This window comes from Gouania willdenowi, unplaced genomic scaffold (genome assembly GCF_900634775.1).
Source record: "Gouania willdenowi unplaced genomic scaffold, fGouWil2.1 scaffold_311_arrow_ctg1, whole genome shotgun sequence".
Lineage (NCBI taxonomy): Eukaryota > Metazoa > Chordata > Actinopteri > Blenniiformes > Gobiesocidae > Gouania > Gouania willdenowi.
Window position 1 is genome coordinate 81,218 of NW_021145072.1, and position 23,092 is coordinate 104,309.

General features: G+C 39.5%; 1 protein-coding gene and 1 long non-coding RNA gene across 7 annotated transcripts; both read left to right on the plus strand.

Annotated features, from left to right (window-relative positions):
* Positions 1 to 951: 951 nt before the first annotated feature.
* On the plus strand, positions 952 to 4,222 carry LOC114459430 (uncharacterized). Of its 5 annotated transcripts, XR_003673355.1 has the most exons (7): positions 961 to 1,094; positions 2,381 to 2,449; positions 2,602 to 2,687; positions 3,093 to 3,251; positions 3,514 to 3,689; positions 3,771 to 3,831; positions 3,907 to 4,222. It is a non-coding gene; the product is annotated as an uncharacterized LOC114459430 (long non-coding RNA). The 5 variants fall into 5 exon arrangements; XR_003673352.1 differs by having other exon boundaries at positions 952 to 1,094; positions 2,602 to 3,251; XR_003673354.1 differs by lacking the exon at positions 2,602 to 2,687 and having other exon boundaries at positions 965 to 1,094.
* Positions 4,223 to 6,509: 2,287 nt separating this feature from the next.
* On the plus strand, positions 6,510 to 22,613 carry LOC114459427 (protein canopy homolog 3-like). 2 transcript variants are annotated; one of them, XM_028441679.1, is made up of 3 exons: positions 6,510 to 6,599; positions 21,137 to 21,254; positions 21,998 to 22,613. In XM_028441679.1, the coding sequence occupies exons 2-3, from the start codon at positions 21,146 to 21,148 to the stop codon at positions 22,186 to 22,188; spliced, it is 300 nt and encodes a 99-aa protein (XP_028297480.1). In that variant the 5' UTR covers positions 6,510 to 6,599; positions 21,137 to 21,145; the 3' UTR covers positions 22,189 to 22,613. The 2 variants fall into 2 exon arrangements, with proteins under 2 accessions (XP_028297480.1, XP_028297482.1); XM_028441681.1 differs by having other exon boundaries at positions 6,520 to 6,599; positions 21,119 to 21,254.
* Positions 22,614 to 23,092: the final 479 nt, after the last annotated feature.

Consider the following 23,092-nt stretch of genomic DNA (forward strand, 5'->3'; position numbering starts at 1 on the left):
CTTTTAGCAGGCTGCCCGAGCAAGTCACTTAAGACACTTCAGCTGGTTCAAAATGCTGCAGCACGTGTACTGACTAAAACTAGGAGAAGAGATCACATTACTCCTGTATTAGCCTCTCTGCATTGGCTTCCCATAAAATATAGAATAGAATTCAAGATTCTTCTTCTCACTTATAAAGCCCTAAATGGACAGGCACCAGTCTATCTCAAGGAGCTTGTAGTGCCATACAATCCCCCCAGAACACTACGCTCTCAAAATGCTGGACTACTCGTTGTTCCATTCGTCTCTAAAAGTAGTATAGGAGGAAGAGCTTTCAGTTATCAGGCCCCACTTCTCTGGAACCATCTACCAACCACGGTTCGGGGGGCAGACACCCTCTCTACCTTTAAGGTTAGGCTCAAAACATTCCTCTTTGGTAAAGCTTTTAGTTAGGAACCAGCTCATAGCTCATAATTAAGATGCAATAGGCATAGACTGCCGGGGGGGGGGTCTGGCATGCTCGGTTGGAGAGAGGTTGGAGAGGGCGTTAAGAGAGAGGTCATTTAGGTTAGAGAGGGACCGGAGAGGGTCCCATTCCTCTCTCAAACACTCCCTTTATGTCTGCTTCTTCCCTTGTGTGTTTGCTCCTGTACTCCTTCTGGCTTTTGTCTTGCAGGTCCGTGGGATCCTCAGTGTGGAGTTACAGAGTCTCAACAACTCTGTCTCCACCCTTTCCTCTGCACACACCCAACACAGCATAACGTGGATGGCTGTTCATCATAGGAATGGGATCCACACAAGGTTCCTGCTGCTTAACAGAAGGTTTTCCTTGCCGCCATGATGAATTCATGTTGGGTGTGGGATACATATGTATGTGTACATACGTATATATGCATATGTGTGTATCCATAAAATGAAGAGTCCATCCTTAAGACTGCTCTACTGTAAAGTGTCTTGAGATACCATTGGTTATGATTTGACGCTATACAAATAAAGATTGATTGATTGATTGATTGATTGTGTCAACTTTGAATTCTCACACTAATTCTTCTGCTTTTCTATTTAGTTTACATACCAGTGCTGTGTGCCAGAAGGTTCCTCAGCTTCTGAAGTTGGTAGGTCTACTCACTCATTCATTCATCAGCAGTTTATGGTCACTCACTCTTCATTTCTACCACCATAGTGTTGATACTAGAGGACCTTAGTGTTTAAAGTCTTTTAGTCAATTATCAGTTGTGTTAAAGCTGCTGTGAACAATAATTATCTATCAGATCAAAGACATGGTGTAGGCCTCCATAGATCTATAACTCAAACATCAATTGAACGACAAAATAATAAAAAAAAGTTGTAATTGCAGCTTGAAAGTTTGTTCCGAGTTTTGCACATTGCATTGTGGGATGTGGAGTCTCATAGAATAGGATAGAGGTGTACTTAATTCTGTCAAATAAACTTCCCAACACAATTCTGGTGTTTTCACAGACTGAATGTTGTGGTAAAAACAGTGGTGGAAGTGTATTTACACAGAAAGTTCTATATATTCAGCTGAAATTGAATACCTCATGTAGTGATGTGATATCATGGACAAACCACAACATAAATGGAGCCACTCAGAAATCCTGATATGAATGAAATAAAGTTTCAAGCAACAATTTCAACCTTTTACATTTAGAGTATATTAATCTGAGGTCTACAGTATGTCTTTATCTGATTAAAAAAATAAATAAATAAAAAGATCACATCTAGCAGCTATAAGTACAGTTCATTGTAGTTGTTTACAAGATGTCAAATCATCAAATAATTAAATAGTTTTATTCCCCCCAAATATTTACTTCTTTATTTTTCAGAGACGATGTAATTAACATAATTACAATAAAGGTTTACAGCTGATGTGACGCATAAAAAGCTTCTAGCTAATGCTAATTCACAGCTCATGTCCCTGGTTGGGCCTTTTTACACAATTTACAATAATAAAATACATGAATACAACATTTGTATAAAACTTTATCAATCACACACATACACACACCATCACACGTACATTCACACAGACTCAGTGTTATTTACTTTGGTTTGTTTTCAGACTAAACCCTAGAAGTGAACATTTTAAACTCAGATATGGTTTTAAGTTCTGTGGTAATGAGTTCTACAGCTTTGGACCTGAGTACAATGTACCAGTCACTATATATTTATTGACTGGTTCATTTAGATTGTTTTTATCCACATGGACCAACCAGATTAGTTCAGAGGTCACAGATTAGATTTGTTCTGGTACCTTGAGTTTAGTTTGTGTTTTGTTCCAGTGGTTTTTAAGGAGAATGTTATGTTTCATATAACACCAGATATTCACCAGATGAACTGATGTTTTCCAACTTGTACTAAACTGTGTATTGTCCCTCATCAGGATGGAAATGACCTCCCCCCACCCATTGGCTTTGATGTGGACACACCCACCACTATCCCACCTTGTAAGGTTAGTCAGTGTGATGCTGAATTGTCTGTTGTGTTCAAAACGTCACTTGTCAAAGTACAAGAATATAGAAGCCACTATATTTTTAGATTGAAGCCTTTTCTGTAATGAACGTCTCATTTCTCCTGCTAAATGTTGACCATGTGATCACACAGAGAAGCTGCTTTGACTCTGATGTAATGATTAGGGTTGGGTGCCGAAACCTGGAACGACAATGGGACCAGTTCCCATGGAAACGCTAGTAAGCGGGCCCAATAAGAACAAAGATGTCGGTGTCACACATTACTTGATACACATGACGTTGTTGTCGCTGCTCAGATCATTGATCAATGGCCTCATTTCTAACCGTAGCACATGCACAAAACACGGCCTGAAAGAAGGTGCGTGACACTATCCGCCACAAAAAAATGAATGTGTGGGAAACGCTGATGTGAAGTTTATCTAATAATAGTTTATTTGTTTGTTATTTTGAGTTAAATGTGTTAAATTTGACTCTGGAAATAAAAGGGCATTTTGAGATTTTGAAGTTAGTTTAAAGTAATGATTTTGCACAGGAAGCGTTGAAAAAGTAGCGAGTAGTAACCGATACCCAACCCTAGTAATGATGGAGCACACCTGATGTTTGTCTTGTTTTCACCTGCCCTAGTGATGCGTTTCCATCTGCTGAAGCACACACGACTGAATGTGGTGACGTTCCTCAACGAGCTTCCAAAAAGCCAGCATGACATCATCTCTTTCACCGTGGACGTAAACGCCTACACGTCATGGAGTTAAGGAAAGGTGTTAGGAGAGCAGTTAGGAAAAGGTGATCACGTTTGTTTTGATGATCAGACACACTTCCACTAGGTAATGTAATGATCCTACGGCCACGCCTCCTTTCCTCAGAAAATGCTCTTTTATCACAACCACCACTTAAACACTTCCAGGTGTTAAAGGACAGTGGATAGGAAAGGAGATAGGAGGGACTATAGGGACACAGCCTTGGTGTGACCTACATTACTGTAATATTAACACCATAGAAAGTCTCTAACCTTTGAACCCTGTGGTCCTCGTTCACACTTGAACAGTTTGTGCATCATCAACGACCAGCTCTTCATCAGAATGGCTACAACGGAGCAGATCAGCAGAGCTTTTGTGCCCCGCCCCCTTCCTCCAGCCCAGTGCCCACCCTCACTGCCCCACAGCAGGAGATGCTCAGCACCTTCTCCCTGAAGTCAGACATGAACCTGGAATGGTCCCTGAAGTAGGTGTCCTCTCCTAATGACGTCTACCAGACTAGGATGAATGTCACAGCTCACTGGTAAACACTGTCTGTGTGTTGCAGGTGTTTGCAGGACAACAAGTGGGACTTGAACAAAGCAGCACATATCTTCACTCAGTTAAAGGTGACACGACTCTAAACAATCTACGTCATGGTTTAAATGTGCTGATGTCTAAAGTAGCAACTGTTTCTGTTTCAGACGGCGAGAAAGATCCCAGACGTGTCGTTCCTAAAGTAAAACGTCTTTGTATTTTTGTATTAAATAAAGTCAAAGTGAAGCGTTTGATCAGATATTTGACCTGAATACTTATTTAATTTTTTTTTATTAATGCGTTTTCCGAATTCATTTTTTAAAACCATTGTCCGAATTCATTTTCCGAATATTTTCCACTAAAATCAAAGTTAATACCTTTTAAAATATAATTTCTTTTCAAAGGAAGAAGAAAAACATTATGGTTCAATGTCTGCTTAAATAATTTATTTCTCTTTTTTAATAAACATTTTTTTCAAATAAAGTAAAAGCAACTGTTGATTTAATGTGATCTACAGTGACTTTACTTTCACTGCTCATTAAATATTTATTCATTAGATCTTTTTCTATAGTTTCAGAGAACAAACCATCATAATTTAATCATAAATTAATTTATAATCAACAAATTTCTTCTGAAATCCATGAAATCATCCACAGACCAAAACCTTCAGACTGTAACTACTTTATTCACTCTTAAATCACCATTAAACACATTTATTCTGACTGGTTTGTTATTAAAGTTTATTAAAAGTTGGTTGTGACATCAGCGCAAAAGTTGAGTGGTTGCCAGGTTGAGTATTTTCCCGCTGATTGTGAGATTATAAAATAACTAACTTAGTGATCAAACAGTTTAACGTTGGTTAAAGGTGATATTTATGTTTTATTTGGATGATGAACGGATGGTTTTTGGAACGTTTCTGTGGATATTCAACATATTTCATGTGGGGAATCGTCGGTTGTATCTGGCAACCAGCTAGAGTCAGGAACAAAGCAGTGAAATGGAGGACGGACAGAGCTGGATGATGACTACCGTTAAACTAGAAGAAGAAGAAATGTTACGGAGGGAAATGAAGCTGAGTATGAGTGAGACGGACAGTGATGATGATGATGATGATGAAGGCTGAGCTACGTCATCACGACCACCTGTGTAAAGGAATGGTTGCTTCAAACTTGGAGAAGAAGAAACCCAAGTATATAAAGCAGCGGCAAAACCTGTTGTTTTTCAAAATAAGTTAAAATATCTGTCAATAAAAAATAAAATGTAAATAATTCCTCAGGTTCAACCAAACATCACTGGATTTATTTAAACTGTGTTATTTACTATTTATCACAAAGTCAGCATGGTACTATTTTATTTAGAAAAGGTTTGTAGATAAAGAAAAAGGTTTGAAAAATCTCTTTATTTATATAACTGGTAAACACTGGGTAAGCTACGTCAGCGATTCTCAACTGGTGGGCCTGGAGCTCAAAGTGGGTCTTGAACCTGAACTTGTTGGGTCGCAGACAGCTAATCATAAATGAATACATTCCTAATGTCTCATTTGGACTTGTCTCTTAATTTGAATGAAACATTTTTTATGACAGACATTCTGTGAAATGTATGTTGTACATAATACATATTTATATATTTTTTTAAAAATTAAAAAATTGTATATGTGTGTTTTCAGCAGCTATTTTTGAAAAACTAAATTTGTTTGGTTGAATTCTAAAAAAAAAAAAGTGTGTAACGATTTAATAACTGTGGTAATATGTGGGTCCCAGGGTGAGACCAGTTGAGAACCCCTGATCCAGGGTCGGGGTCAATTACATTTTTCAGTTACAATTACGTTTTCAATCACAATTAATTTACTATTACAGAGACCAGCAGTTTTTGTGATATAAAATATATTTTAAAAATTGCTTATTACAGATGTGTAGAACTGTACATAGAACTATAACATGGTTCCCCAGTTTTGCATTCAATTGTAATTGACAATTTTTATAGAATTTTCATGCCAATTACAATTACAATGTCAATTATCTGAACCCAATTACAATTTGATTAGAATTACAACAGCAACAGATTTTTTAAATTACCATTATAATAACACCATAATTGTAATTAATTATCAATCACATTATTACTGAAATGTTTATGAATGTGTGTTGTTCCTTTAAAAAAAAAAAATTAGTAGTAAATCTGATCAAAAAAGGACAAAAAAAAAAAAAACAATGATGTCTGAATGTCAAATGAATTTCTGTGAATGCAACCATGTCGGAAATGAACTGAATAAATAAATAAAATAAAAATAAATCATTGAAATAACAAACATTGCCAGTTGAAGGAGTGTGTTACATTTTTAAACAAAATATAAATAACTCATATAAATATATTATTATTTTTATTACTACTATTATTATTATTATTATTATTATTATTATTATTATTATTATTATTATTATTATTAGTATAATCATATTATTTTAGTATCTAGTATTTTATTAACGTGTTATTTGCTGCTGGTATATGGATGAATCCATCTTGACAAGCATGTTACGAGTGTGAACGTCTAAATCAGGGTCTTTCTATGTTTTTTTTGTAATTAACAATTAAACACACCGCAAAACTGTTAAACATTTACATATATTATAACAATATTTTTTAAATGTCTTACGGTCGTTTCCATTTAAAATATCACGGCAGATTATTATGATTTGTTTTTTTTGTTTTTTTTTACAAGTATAGGAAGTGACGTAGTCTCCGCGCATGCGTTGAACAGATCGTGTTTTCTCCTCCTCCATCTTTTACTATCTGTGAACACGGAGACATCACTTCTTGAGCACCGAAGCTGATTAAAGTTCACCTTCCGTCAGGACTGAAGGTAAAAACACTACTTTAATGGTTTAACTGATGGTTTTAGAGTAAAAACACTATGTTAATGGTTTTACTGAAAGCCTCTGATGGTTTTAAAGTGCATTAAGGCTAATGTGGAGGTTTCATGAACACAGACAGGATGCTAACGTTAGCATCGTGTCTGTGTTCATCATGTTTATGGACTTAGTGATGATGAAGATACAGTCATTGCTAAAGTTCCTGTAGTTTATTGTTAAACCTTTCCTGTTAAGCCTCCCAACCGTGGTCGAAAGGCACAGGGGAGATCCGCGTTCTCCAGGGCCGGAGGCTGCTACTCCTCCGGGGCTAACACCCGCTCGGCAGAGTTGATACCGCCCGCGTAAAAGAACCAGGCCGTGTCGTTGTTTCAAGGCTGCACTTTATTCCTCTCTGACACACTTTAACTCGCCTAGCTATCTCCTAGTCGCCGTGTAGGACTTTCCCTCTTCTCCGCGTCTCTCTCTCTTCCACACACCTGCGCGCGCCCACCTACGTCACTCTCCCGCGCCACACACATTTACGCACTGAGCTGCCCTACCTTAGACACATCTCACAACACTATCATACACAGCTGGAGCAGATCATCTTATTATTCACTGTTAAATATGGGCTAGAAACAGCGATGCCACGTGGTTAGCTTTTAGCCCGCTAGCTAGCCGGTGTTATAGTTTGAGTGGTGACTGTGTTTAACTGGTGACTGAATTCTGTTTGCGTGGTTTGATAGACTCTAATGATAAAACCAGCTGTGTAGTTTACACAGAGGTGGAGATTGTGCTCGTGTCTTCTTTAGATGGTGAGATATTGATGAGATAAATTCCAATCAGTCCTTATAACTGTGTTTACCGCGGTGAAGTTGGTTTCACGTTGGCTATTCTCCTCCCAACACCAATAGCGAGCGGTATGGTGAGTGGATAGTGCCACTGCTAACCCTGACCTATGGTGAGTGGATAGTGCCACTGCTAACCCTAACCTATGGTGAGTGAATAGTGCCACTGCTAACCCTAACCTATGGCGAGTGGATAGTGCCACTGCTAACCCTAACCTATGGCGAGTGGATAGTGCCACTGCTAACCCTAACCTATGGTGAGTGGATAGTGTCACTGCTAACCCTAACCTATGGTGAGTGGATAGTGCCACTGCTAACCCTAACCTATGGTGAGTGGATAGTGCCACTGCTAACCCTAACCTATGGTGAGTGGATAGTGCCACTGCTAACCCTAACCTATGGCGAGTGGATAGTGCCACTGCTAACCCTAACCTATGGCGAGTGGATAGTGCCACTGCTAACCCTAACCTATGGCGAGTGGATATTGCCACTGCTAACCCTAACCTATGGCGAGTGAATATTGCCACTGCTAACCCTAACCTATGGCGAGTGGATAGTGCCACTGCTAACCCTAACCTATGGCGAGTGGATAGTGCCACTGCTAACCCTAACCTATGGCGAGTGAATAGTGCCACTGCTAACCCTAACCTATGGTGAGTGGATAGTGCCACTGCTAACCCTAACCTATGGTGAGTGAATAGTGCCACTGCTAACCCTAACCTATGGCGAGTGGATAGTGCCACTGCTAACCCTAACCTATGGCGAGTGGATAGTGCCACTGCTAACCCTAACCTATGGTGAGTGGATAGTGTCACTGCTAACCCTAACCTATGGTGAGTGGATAGTGCCACTGCTAACCCTAACCTATGGTGAGTGGATAGTGCCACTGCTAACCCTAACCTATGGTGAGTGGATAGTGCCACTGCTAACCCTAACCTATGGCGAGTGGATAGTGCCACTGCTAACCCTAACCTATGGCGAGTGGATAGTGCCACTGCTAACCCTAACCTATGGCGAGTGGATATTGCCACTGCTAACCCTAACCTATGGCGAGTGAATATTGCCACTGCTAACCCTAACCTATGGCGAGTGGATATTGCCACTGCTAACCCTAACCTATGGCGAGTGAATATTGCCACTGCTAACCCTAACCTATGGCGAGTGGATATTGCCACTGCTAACCCTAACCTATGGCGAGTGAATATTGCCACTGCTAACCCTGACCTATGGTGAGTGACGCTGCTACAGGGAATAAAGTGACGCTGATATAGAGATTATTACACGTAGTTTTGCAAAGGGGGGTTATTATTGCACATGTTACTTTAGGGTCTTGTTGTACAGTGTAACAGCAGTGGAGATGAAGGCCTTATGGTAGCGATCCTTCTTGCACTGAGGGTGTCTCAGTCTGCCACTGAAAGAGCTGCTCAGCTCCTCCACAGTCCCGTGCAGTGGGTGGGAGGTGTTGTCCATGATGGAGGTGAGCTTGGCTAATACCCTCCTGTCCCTCACCTCCTCCACAGAGTCCAGGGGGCAGCCCAGGACGGAGCTGGCCCTCCTCACCAGCTTGTTCAGTCTGTTCTCGTCCCGTGATTATTAAACCTAAATATCCTGAATGATTAAATCATCAGCTTGATCTGGTTTATTAATAGTAATCAGAAATAATTATCAACCATAACTTTATGTCATTCATTAGATATAAACTAAACTAGATTCAGCAGCAGTGGTTTATATTAAACAGTAAAAACACTAATGTAGTTATTTTTGCTTTTCATGTGCTTTTTATTTATTTTTTAGAAAATAATTTCATTATTAATAACAAATAATATACAATAAAATTATTGGAATGAATCATATGCACAAACTTTTTAATGTGTAAATGTTATTACTGAAGCATATGACATATTCAGTTTTTTTGGTGTGTGTTTGTGAGGAACCTGTTTACACTAAGTTGGGAATTGTTTTATTTATTGTTTTTATTTGTCGTAATTTATCCCAAGCTAAATTTAAAAGATTGTGGCGTTATAGAACAAATAAATGTATGATTTGTCGATTAATCGTTTCAATAATCAATGACTAGTCGACTATTAAAATAGTGGTTAGTTGCAGACTTAGTCTGTACCAGTGAGACATTTTATATCAGGATTATTATTGTTTTTACACAGCGTAGCTCCACTGTTTTTATATCTTTTTAACCAACGTACATCTTTTTATTACAAAATAATAAATCCTAAGGCTCATCACTAAATGGAAATGTAAATAAAAACATGACAACACACGACAAAACGATAAATAAATAAAACAATTCCTAACTTAGTGTAAATAGGTTCCTTACAAACACGTCAGCCATGGCGACAGCGTAGTAACGTCATCCAATTCAGACGTTGATTTAACACGACAGTCTCCTGTGGTAGGTTAGCAGTGGCACTATCCACTCTCCATACCAGCGGTAGCTTCACTTAAATGCGTCCCGCCCACTCTGTCATGGTTCAGTGAGGAACATGCTGAAGGCTCCGCTATGAACTTAGGTGCACCACCCTCTCTCCTCCTGTCCTGGCTGCATTAAACTCATCTTAAACCACCACAAACAACCTCTAAAACAACGTAAATCATCACTGACTACTAACTACAGAACCTCTAGTGCTCGTTTAACTTTGCTGTGCCTGTGAAGCTCTGCACGTGCTTCGTGTAGTGCAGCGGCGCTCCGTGAAAACATGATCAGCTTTAATCATCTTCACCTGCTCAGTGTTTGACCTGTTATGTCTGGTTAACTAAGAATAACTCAGTCTGTACTGTAATTTAGTTATTTTATTCCAGCTTTTTGTCCGTGTCTCGTAGTTACACATTCACAGTCAGCTAGCTACCTCAAGTACACCTGTTTCAGTGGGAACTTCCAGTTTACAAAATAAAAGTCCATTGGAGCAACATAATTAGAATGTTACATTCTAACATCATCTCATCAGAGCTACAGTAAAATTCATGTTGATATAATAAATTAATAAAAAATGAACTAATGAAAACAAAGTTCATACTTAATTTATATATATATATATATTAAATGTAATGTTTTTTTCTATTTAGAGAGTGCATGGCTTATTAGCCAGAACATTGTTGTTTTCCTAAAAAAGATGTTTTATTTTCTATTGTTTTTTTAACTTCAGTGTATTGCATGGTGTTACTTAGTCCTGACTATGAGGGACAAAAGTAACAAAGTGCAACATCTTGTCAACATCAAATTACACAGAAGATAGGATCATTTAAATTAGGTTAATTTAAACTAAGTTGATCAGAACTGACACTGACACTACAACTTATATCTACTTTTTAAATGTACTTTATTTTTGACTTACATTTTTGTTTAATTATGAGTTTTTTTTTTTTATTATTATTTATTTTGTTTCCTCACAGGAGTTAAAAACTAATATTTTCCTTAAAAAATGATAAAAAATAAAACTGATTTCATAGAGCCCTACATGTTGTTAGAATTTAGGGACCGTCAATGAAATACTGTCTCTGTGAAAAGCGTGGGTTAAAAAAAGAAAAAGTTTAAATCGTTAATATAATGCAAAAACACTTCTAATAAATGGAGATAGACTGAAAAAAAAATGTGCAGGTCTATTTTATATAACATTTGAGCTTTTATTGTATTTTATGACAATTGTTTTTTCATATTTTTCAACACAAGTTATTCAATCCCAACGGCAAGTTTTAAACTTTCAAAGGATCTTTTAATTGTTGTTCCGTGGGTTCACGTGTTGTGTTCTTTCCCTCTTTCTCTGCTTCTCTCTCAGTGCTGCGCTGAGTAGTTTTTAACTTTGAGAAGCAGTTTATGACTTGTTTGAATATTTATTCCTAATGTTAATGTTGATGTAATTTAGAACAGAAACTTAGACAGTTTGTTGCTTAATGCACATCTGACATCACGTTATTTTCCTCTGTTAATTTATGGTGTGGGGTTGTGTTGGAATGGACTATTATTCATGGTTTCTTTTTGTGTTTAATACTATAATTATATCTTTATACTCAATAATCCTGTTAATAAAATGCATCTTCAGTCAGGCCAACTTTTGTCAAAGCTATTTTCAGGACAAGGACAAACAGTTCTTTCATAATATTTCATGAGATAACTCACTCTATTTTTTATTTGTTCTTCTTCTACATCACCTGTTTTTATTATTTGTTAAATATTTTTTACTTGGTGTCGTTTTACCTCACCTTTGTTAATTTCAATGAATGTTCCTTTTTATTTAATTGAGACTTGTACCATTTATTATCATCATTGTGTAATTTTTATGATGTAAATTTAGGGAGCAAAAGTAGTATCGGCTCAAAAATATCAGCAGTCTGTATCAGTCATCGGGTAAGGCTGATGGGGGAAAAATCAGTATCGGCCCTAAAAATCAGTCAATCCCTCGTTAACAGTAGAATAACCAACTTATCATCTGCATTGTTTCACCCATGAATTAAATTCAGAGGGTCCAGCTCTGATAGTGGGGTCTCCTAACACTCTTCCCCTGGTCAGGGGTCTGCAACCTTTACTCTACAAGGAACCATTTAACCTCATCTCACCTGGATTAAAGTCCTCCTGGAGCCATAAATACCTTCTCTATGAAGACAATACAGTGTATTACATTATATACAGTTATAATTATATAGAATAATGTTTGATTTATATTGATTATGTAAATGGAAACTTAAAAACAGTTTAAAATAAAATAAATTAACATCAAGAAATGAAACAGTATCTTCATCTTCAAATTCTTACACATCTCAGTTTACATGAACACAATGTTTATAAAGAAGATTTTTTTTTTAGTTAATGTATTTGAAAGTCTACAAAAAGTAACATGAATATAATAACACATGATCATGTGATCAACACATGCTAATTACTCATTTCTTGCCACACATATTTTTTTTTATTTTTTTTATTTATTCAGTTCATTTCCGACATGGTTGCATTCACAGAAATTCATTTGACATTCAGAGCAAAATCACATCATTATTTTTTTTTTTTTTTTTTGTCCTTTTGCATGTGATATGTTCTCGTCTGCAGTCATTGTTCCTGTTGTTACTCCTCTTCACTGTCCTTTTTCTCCGTATCTCCTCGGGTTTTCTTTTCCAGTCGTTGTTTACGTTCCTCCAACTCTCCAAACGTAAAGTTCTTCTTCTCTCGGAGAACCTTCATATCCTCTGAAAGTCGCCTCAGCTTATGATCCATCCGGAAGGCACATGCACAGACACATACCCACATCATTAGCAGGCCAAAGATCATGACTCCTAGCAAATAGATGTCCTCCACATCTTCCACTGTCAGCAGGGAGAGACAGAGCATCTGGCTTCTCCCTCGTGCATTCATGACATATCCACTTGGGTATGTGTCCTTTGGACACGGTATTTCGTGCTGAAGCAATTGCCTCGTTGAGAAGATTTTGTCAATGGCGCTCAAAGACCAGTTAATGAGTTCCATGTTGTCGCTGTAGAGTTCAATGAAGAGTTGACTTGAGATCTTCAGTCTTATATCTCCCGTTTTTTTTCTCTTTCCGAAATTGATGAATTTTGTTTTACTGACGTTTAGGGCTAGTTTATTTACATCTAACCATGTTTGAATTTTTGATAGTTCTTCATTTGTTGACTCTATTAGAGTTTTAATGTCTTTGCCTGAGCATAGAATGGTTGTGTCAACCATGCCATCATTTATTTAATCAAGAACCACATCACAATCACACACACGCACACGCACGCACGTCCTCTCACTGACCCGGGGTCACGATGCTTCTCATACACACACACACTGCTGAGTCAGTGATCCCCTGCAGTTAATCACTGATGACTTATACAGTGTCATTAACTTGGTGTACTATCACTGTCACTCACACATACACACAAACACACATACACACAAACACACTGAAATGAGGCCAACTTACCAAAGGACATATTCTCCTACTGCAGGTTTTCTAAGACACTGATACAAATGTGGGTTTAGAACATGTGTCAAACTCCCAGCCTGGGAGTCAATTCCAGCCCTTTAGAGCTTCCAATTCGGCCTGCAGGAGAAAGTAAAATTAATCGTGTAAATTACTAAATATTTCAGCTGTAAATGGTTCAACGACGTGACACCTAAATATTCTGTCCAACTGAATTTCTTTTAGTCAAAATAAAAGGTTTAAATGCATAAAAATATACCAAATATGTTGCATCTTAGTACATATGCACTTACTTTAAATTTAGTTTTTTTATTTGTTCTGTAATTTCTTCTGCTATTCAAAGTGTCAAAATATTATGTGGTGCGACTGTCTGGTCATGACAGATCTTTAAAATGACTCTAAATTTATTCAAATAAATTTTCTGCCCTATTTTAGTTTTATTGTAGTCCTGTATAAGATTTCAAAGTATTTTTATTTCCATCATAATATTCATACAAACCTTGCCTGATTATGACCATTTTATGAAAAGTCATGCGGTGAAAATCCTTAATATACGTCATTGACCCTGATATCTGTCTCTACAAATTCAAAAATTCAATGAAACTACAATATTTCGAGAAGCTCGCAATTTTCCCGTGCTTTCATCATGATTACAGTCATTTTTCTAATTTAATTCCCAGAAAAAATTACACAAAAATTGGTCGCAAATTAGATATTGTATCGATATTGTATTTACACATGGAAGTGCAAATTAGGGTGCATGAATGTTGAAATAGCTTTTTTCCCGCCTAAAATATGCTGCCCCCCACTTGAGATCAAACTGGTATTTGACCCCTGAGCAAAAATGAGTTCATTTTCATTTTCTTACTTCACGTGTCTCCAGCTTCTTACTGGTGCGACGACACAATGCCAGAGCAAGTGAAACTATTTTTGAGGAAATTTACTTTGATCTCCTGACATGTTTCAACTGCCAACTGTTAGGCTTCCTCAGAAGAATCTACTGATTGCTTTGGTGTGTCCTACGGGTTTGTTCATAAAGAAAGCTTCAAAGCATAGATTGATCTATTCAACGTCGTAGAGAGGGTGAGAAGGAGACAACAGAACAGGAACATCTTAAGTCTGCAATATCAGACCACTGCACAAAAGAAAATCACATCATGGGTTGGGACAACGCGACAATAGTTGGGACAGAAGGAAACAAACACAAATGTTGGATCAAAGAAGCCACTTGAGACTGACTTTTCCAGAGACCATGGGGCGACAGGGACCTTAGAAACAACTCATAGTAGCAGTATTAGAATAGCTACAATACTGTCAAAAACATGCAAAGTAATGCGCAGAAGAGCTACAAGGTAGTAGTGCGCGGAGGAGCTGTATGGAGGAGTGCGTGGCAGAGCTGCAAGGTCAGTGTGTGGAGGAGTGTGCGAAGCAGGAGCTGCACAGAGTTCTCCTGCATGAAGGAGCGTTCTGAGGAGCTGCACATAGTTTTGTTTTACATAGGAGCACGCTGAGGAACTGCACTGAGGAACGCGCGGATTGAGGTTTGCTTTACGGTGGAGCACGCGGAAGAGATGCATGTAATTTTTCTTCACGGAGGAGTGCGCAGAGGAGCTTCAGGGAGTTTTTGTTCACGGAGGGGCGCGCAGAGGAGCTGCAGGGAGTTGTTCTTCATAGAGGAGCGTGCAGAAAAGCTTGAAAGTTTGTTTTTTTTATGGAGGAGCTGCTTTGAGTTTTTCTTCTCAGAGGAGCACACGGCCCCAGCAGCGGCCTCAGCAGCAGCCCCATCAGATACCCCAGCAACCCTAGAACCGGCCCCAGCAGTGCTCCCTTTAGCAGCCCCAGCAGCGACCTAAGCAGCGGCCCAAGTAGCGCCCCCAGCAGCAGCCTCAGCAGCTGCCCTAGCAGAGGCCCCATCAGCGGCCCGAGCAGCGGCCCCAGCAGCAACTTAAGCAGCTGCCCTAGCAGAGGCCCTAGCAGCCGCCTCGGCAGCGGCCCTATCAGTGGCCACATCGGTTACGCCGCAGCGGCCCCATCAGTTGCCCCAGCAGCGACCTTAGCAGCGGCCCTAGCAGTGTCCCCTTCAACAGCCCCAGCAGCGGCTACATCAGTGGCCTCAGCAGCGGCCCCATCAGCTACCCCAGCAGCGGCCCCAGCAGTGGCCTCAGCAGCGGCCCTATAGCAGCCATAACAGCGCCCCCAGCAGCGGCTTCAGCAGCAGCCCTAGCAAAGGCCCCATCAGCTACCCCAACAGCAGCCGATTCAGCGGCCCTAGCAGCGCCCCCAGCAGCGGCCCTAGCAGAGGCCCCATAAGCTACCCCAGCAGCGGCCCCATCAGCTACCCCATCAGCTTCCCCAACAGCAGCCCCTTCAGCGGCCCTAGCAGTGCTCCCAGCAGTGCCCCCTTCAGCGGCCCCAGCAGCAACCCTAGAAGCGGCAGCCCCAGCAGCGCCCCCAGCAGCGGCTACATCAGCGGCCTCAGCAGCGGCCCCATCAGCTACCCCAGCAGCAGCCCTATAGCGGCCCTAACAGCGCCCCCAGCAGCGGCTTTAGCAGCAGCCCTAGCAGAGGCCCCATAAGCTACCCCAGCAGCAGCCCCATCAGCTACTCCAACAGCAGCCCCTTCAGCGGCCCTAGCAGCGGCCCTAGCAGCGCCCCCAGCAGCGACCCAAGCAGCGGCACCATCAGCTGCCCCAGCAGCGCCCCCAGCAGTGGCCCAAGCAGCGACCCTAGCAGCGGCCCCAGCAGCGGCCGCATCAGCTGCCCCAGCAGCGGCTTCAGCAGCAGCCCTAGCAGAGGCCCCATAAGCTACCCCAACAGCAGCCCCTTCAGCGGCCCGAGCAGCACCCCCAGCAGCGGCTTCAGCAGCAGCCCCATCGGCATCCCCAGCAGCGAACTCAGCAGCGGCCCGAGCAGCACCCCCAGCAGCGGCCACAGCAGTGCCCCCTTCAGCGGCCCCTTTAGTGGCCCTAGCAGCCTCAGCAGCGGTCCCATCAACGACTGAAGCAGCGACCCTAGCAGAGGCCCTAGCAGAGGCCTCGGCAGCGGCCCCATCAGTGGCCCCATCAGTTACCCCAGCAGCGGCCTCAGCAGCAACCTTAGCAGCGGCCCTAGCAGTGTCCCCTTCAGCAGCCCCAGCAGCGCCCCCAGCAGCGGCTTCATTAGTGGCCCCAGCAGTTCCCCCAGCAGCGGCTTCAGCAGCAGCCCCAGCAGCGGCCCCATCAGCTACCCTAGCAGCTGCCCCAGCAGCGGCTTCAGCAGCAGCCCTTGCAGAGGCCCCATAAGCTCCCCCAGCAGTGGTCCCATCAGCGGCCCTAGCAGCAGCCTCTTCAGCGGCCCTAGCAGCGCCCCTAGCAGAGGCCCAAGCAGAGGCCCCATAAGCTCCCCCAGCAGTGGTCCCATCAGCGGCCCTAGCAGCTCAAGTATTATGTTGAGGGCTGTGAAATGTACAGGATATATACAGAAAAGCACACAGACCACCCATACCAAAAACTGAGGCGCTCGGTGGAGCTTTAAGTGCAAACACATTTTGGCCTCTAACTTTGACATTTTAAATCACACCTTCATAAACTTTATATCCACGGGTTCACCACAAATGGCACGTTGGCCTGTGTCCTGATGCTCACCCCCAGTCCGTCATCTTTCGTGATGTACTTCCATGGGCTCCGCAAAACCTGGGTACCGAGGCTTGGCCCCCTTTTATAACTGCTTGCAGTTCTAGTTTTCATCATCCCCCCCCCCACAAAGTGGAAAGGCAGATATAGGTTTGATAAAAATGACCATAACAACCACTAGGGGAGGTTGCTGAGGTGGATCAGGCTCTATATCAGGAAACGACGACGAGACGACGAAGTTAATCAATTTTTAAAAAAATAAAAATTGAGGTAATCGATTGCTCAAATTTTTTGTGTTCTAGTAACTTATTGGGGGTAACAGTGATATAGGGCCCATTACATTTTTGGCTAAATTGGCTCCCATATTTTCCTAACTTCGACCATAGTCTGACTGTAATCTTTTCCATGGTGCATAAACTGTAGGGTTGGGTTCATTACGTTTTTCCTTTAAAAGTCAAGGAAGTTAAGTTTCTCTGTGTTGTTTTAGATGAAAAATTAAATTGGAAAGCTCATATTGATTATGTACAGTAAAAAGAAATGTTTCGAACAAAATGTTTCTGATGCTAATATGCATTTTTATGCCGATGACACAATTATTTATTGCTTCGGATCATCTCTTGAACAGGCTGTTAATTCCCTGCAGAAAGCCTTTGTTTCTGTCCAGCATTCACTGATTAATCTAAAACTGGTTCTCAATGCTGAGAAGACCAAGCTAATGTTGTTCTCTAATCATAAGAAGGTGCCTCAAGCTTCCCCGGTCGTGTCCACTCTTGAAGGAAATGTCATAGAAGTGGTACATGAATATAAATACCTTGGTGTTGTAATTGATGATTCCCTCACTTTTAAACTTTTCATTGACAAACTTGTGAGGAAATTAAAACTTAAATTGGGTTTCTTCTTCCGCAATAAGACATGTTTTTCTTTTGGTGTAAAGAAGCGCCTTGTCTCTGCCACATTCTTATCTGTGTTAGATTATGGTGACCTTTTTTATATGAATGCTTCTTGTACATGTCTTCTGATGGTGGACTCAGTTTATCATTCTGCTCTGAGGTTCATCACAAACTGTAGAGCCAAGACACATCACTGTGAGCTGTACTCTCGGGTGGGATGGCCATCCCTGTACACTAGGAGGCAGTGTCATTGGTTTACTTTTATTTATAAGGCTCTTCTTGGATTACTGCCCTCTTACATCTGTACATTACTTACAAAGAGAAGCACGAACACTTATGCACTGAGATCCAATGATCAGCTGTTGCTCACAGTTCCTTTTGCCCGCACAGAGCTGGGGAAAAAAGCCTTTGTACATGCAGCTCCTTGTGCTTGGAACATGCTGCAAAGAGACTGGAAGTTGACTGAATTGTTATCCTTGAATGCTTTTAAAATGAAACTGAGAGAATTTGAGACTGCCTCAGTTGGTGTAATTGTTTTATTTGATTCTTATGTTATCCTGTCATTTTAATGTAATGTAAATGTATTTCTGTTCAGTGTTGTAACTTTGCTGCCTCTTGGCCAGGACTCCCTTGAAAAAGAGGTTTTTAATCTCAACGGGATTTTTTTTCCTGGTTAAATAAAGGTTAAATAAAAAATAAATAAATAAAGAAAGGTCAGCAAAAGTATTGTCATTTTATATAAAGTTAGAGATGTTTGATTGCAGCTTGTTGAGGAGGATTTATTCCTTGATGATTCTCTCATATTTCAGTTATTGTACTGAAGTCTGGTGTAACACATATATCATTACCACATTAGAATCATCAGTAAGAAAGGTCACAGAGAACACACCAATCATATATTTATGGATAATAAACTACTTAAATTTAAGGATCTTGTTGAATTAGAAATTCTGATTATTATGTGGAAAGCTAAACAACAAATAAATAAATTTCTAGACAATGTTGCACATGACGTTTGCCATAGAAGAAAATATAACTTCTGGAATATGTTTGTATGGACATCATTAAAACAGAAATCTGTCTGTTTATGGAGTTAAACTGTGGAATTTAAACGTTGTATAAGTGTTTACAAATTTAAGAAAATGTACAAAGACAAAATTCTGAGAGGTTATGAAAACAAATTGTAAAACACATGAATATAACTGTAGAACTGTAAGAGAAATGATGGTGTTTTTGTTATGGTTTGTGACCTGGTGATGAGTTAAGGTGGAATGTTGTGGAATCTAATTGATTTCATTTTGAAGTTGTTATTAGGAACAGATAATACAAGATTTATTTTTCCTCTGTTTCTTTTTGTTCATGTATGGAAAACTGAATTTCTCCATGGGGATGAAAAAACATATATTACAAAAAAAAAAACTGTTTTAATCTTTAAATTGAATGTAAGAATGTGTGTCTTTGTGTGTTAATCCTGAGGTGGACTGGCGACCTATGAGTGGTGTACCTTTAAAGACTTTTTAAAACTTATTAAAATAATGCAATGGGCTCTGGCGCCCTCGTGTGGCCTGGAATAGCAAAAGCATAGATAGTTGAAAGATTTTTAATTCATATGTGGGAATTTTCATTTTTTTTAAATTACTTTACAAATTAAAGTAGAATATAGAAAAATAAAAACACTTATTAAATTAATGAGTTAGACTAACAAAACACTAAAACATTAAAATAAACACTAAAATAATATTAAAATTATGTGAAGACAAAAATGGCCTCAATTCCTGATGAAAAACGAAGTAAATAAAAAACAAATAAAATGACAGCAATAATATTCTATTATCATATATTTATAAAATATTAATATTATTACTGAAAACATCAAATCAACCTGGAGTTAATAACAGGCTTTGTGATGTTTCTTCTTGAAAACATTAATTATGCTAATTATGAAGAGAAAACTCAGGTGTGTTTAAGCAGCACCACATGTGAAATGAATTAGAAATAATTGAAAATATAAATATACATATCCGAAAAACAACGCCAACAAGGCCAATAAACATTTACAGAACAAGACAATAAAATTAATGTTAAACACAAAAAATAAATTAAAAAAAAAATCAAAATGAGGGGAAAAAACAATAAAACACCGTCAAAAGCTAAAGGAACAACAACAAAAGTAAAACAGGGAATAGTAAACAACTCAAAAACAAGTATAAGCGTAGATATGTACCGGTATGTGTGTTTTATATGTGTAAGTTTAAGTTAAATCCTGTTGAACATCCTCTCTCGCTCCCTGTTCTGATCGATGCTCGACTAGCCATGCCTGTAACGTTTCACTGCGCATGCTCCGATCATGCTGATGTGGCCGTTGTCTTCCAGACCTTCCTGACGTCACCCAGAGTTTAGGATGAAATAATGAAGCTTTTTATGGTTTTACAGCTGTTTGGTCTTTATAGTGGAGTCAGTGTGGAGGAAGGAGATAGACTTATCAACAAATGTGAAGGTAGGATTATTTTAATCAGGCTCTACTACTGTGTATCAACACAGAGTAATGAGTCATTACGTGTTTATAACATGTGTAATCATATCCAAACATAATGATAAAAATCTATTTATACTGATAAAGCAACAGGGACTGCACTCACCTCTGAAGGTGTGCTATGGTATCTGCCACTAAGATGTTGATAGTAAATATAATACTTCTTTTTTCTTCTTGTTATGATTGTAAAATGAATGAATCTGTGATAACCACATTTATTTATTTTAATATTATCCAGTGTTATCCAGGAAGTTCTATTATTATTTGCACCTTAGTATATAGCCATCTTAAAAATGTAAATCCTTGTTTTAATTAGAAATAAAATGCGTTAAAAAGTGACCACAAAAACGGTGGAATAGGTGGTAAAATGGGATTTTAAAAAACAGAAATTGTTAAAAGTGGCAAATTAGAGAAAAAGAAAAGAAAAGAAGGGGGGGAAAAAAAAGGGGGGGGGGGGGGGGGGGGGGGGGGGTTACAAATTAAAGTGACCAAAAACGGACGGAAAATGTGCTAAAAAAAAAATAATAATACATGATTCAAAGTGTCAATATTGGAACAATGAGTTTAAACTGGCAAATGATAGGCATGACAAATGGTGAATTTGGTTAAAATGGCAAAATAAGCATGAATTATGGTGAAAAGAGGATAAAAGTGACAATAGTGGGTCATTCATAATAGGTAATAGTTTTGTGTCTTAAATAACATGTGTTTACTAATGCAGTTGTGGGTGTGTGTTCAGTGTGAGACCATGCTGGAGCAGTACGAGGACGTAGTGGAGGACTGGTACTTCCATCACCAGGACCAGAGGCTGGAGAACTTCCTGTGTGAGAAGCACATCCTGAAGATGTCAGAGCAAGGTGACAAATATAAAGAAAGAGCAGACAATGCAGACTGGAATCAAAAAAGTACCGTATTTGAGAGTTAAACTTACCAAGTCTCCTTAGTGCAGCAGTTCCTGATTAGAACCACAGGAGATGCTAAATGTACCAACTTAAAAAAAAGACAGAAAAACTCTTGAGATACCAGGGGTTCTCAACCGAGACACTGGGAAGTGGTCGACAGAATATTTTCTGAACAATTTGAGCCCATTTTTGCTCATATTTTTACACTTTTTCTGCAACTACACCAAACTCACCATATTTTAACCCGTTTTCATCACTTTTTCTTGCCGTAGTTTTGCTCCTTTTAATGCATTTTTGCTACATTGCTCCCATTTCTGACACTTCTCCATCAGATTTCAATGTCTTTTCTGTACATTTTTTCCACTTTCAAGACGTTTTCAGCACTTATAAACTCTTTCCATCATTTTTACCACCTAATGTTGCATATGTTGACCCATTATTGTCACTTTTAACCTCTTTTCACCATATTTTATGCTTATTGTTTTTTTCTTCAATTTAACCACATTCATGATTTGTCATGCCCATCATTTGCCAGTTTAAACCAATTGTTCCATTATTGACACTTTGAAACCTTTTTACCACTTTTTCTGTCTGTTTTGGCTGCTCTAATTTGTAAGTTTTAACCAGTTTAGCTCCTCCCAGTTGACTCTCTCTGAGGCCAGCTTCCTTCCTGTTCCCTCGCTGCTGTGTTCCCACAGGTGTTGGTTTGCTTTTATTATCCACACGGAGTGAGTGCACAGGTCATGTGACGGGTGGCCCCTGGAGCTGCTCCAGGGTCTCTGGGAGCTGGAGTCCACTCTCCAAAGCACTGGGTTTCTTTCCAGTGACGGCGCAGCCACAGCTGAGTTTTTCCACCAGGCGACAAACCACCACGTCTGTGAAGAAGTAACAGAAGTCCTGAAAGTCCATCCTGAGAGAGAACTGGAGCAGTTAGCATATTTTGACTTTTAAAAAAGAGGACATTTGGACTGACCTCAACATACACAAAGTACTCAATGTTTTCGTGAATCTATTTTGTAACGGCAAAATATAATATAGTAAATAAATAAGTTGTTATTGTCCATAAGGTTTAAAACTAAATGTATCTCTTTATAACAAATATTTGAAGACTGAAGTCACTCCCCTTTATCATGTCTTATTACAATCTGTCCTTGAAAAATCTCATGTCTACCTTCTTAAAATCTCTCATTCATTGAAACAATGACAAACATCTAGAAATGAAAAAAAGAAAAAAACTCAAGGTTTACAGAATATTAAATAATCATTATATACACTTCAATAAATGACAGTGAAAGTTTACATCACATCGTCTAATGCTGACTGAGCTTTATTCTGTCTGTTGTCTGTGGAGACGAGGAAATGATGAGGTCTAGATCAGAAGAACTTTCTACATTCTCCCAGTGGCTCCTTCAGTTTCAAATCCCTCTCTGAACCTCCATGGAGGTTTGATCATCCAGAATGATATTTATTAAATAAATCCACCAGTATTCACAGGCTGCCAAGTTTCAGAAAATGATAAGAGTGAGATTTTAGTGACATGATGCGTTCTGGTGAAAAAAACTTGGCTTTGTCCTGTTTTAACGTTGATTTCTACCTTCAGAATGATGTCATCACCTCCATGACAGTGGCTCTCCCTGCACTGTGGCCTCCTAATGCTAGTTTTAATCAACCACAAATTACAAATGAAAACTAACAAGAATTTTGACAAAATACATTTATTTGTCAATATTTCATATCGACAACTGTCCATCATTTATCTGGGGACATGTCTCATGTTGTAGGTGTTTATCACA

Bases quoted from the DNA above. Each gene is read 5' to 3' on its own strand.
- LOC114459427 (XM_028441679.1), top strand. From the start codon at position 21,146: ATGCTGGAGCAGTACGAGGACGTAGTGGAGGACTGGTACTTCCATCAC. The intron at 21,255-21,997 runs GTGACAAATATA...GTGTTCCCACAG, and splicing joins CCTGAAGATGTCAGAGCAAG to GTGTTGGTTTGCTTTTATTA.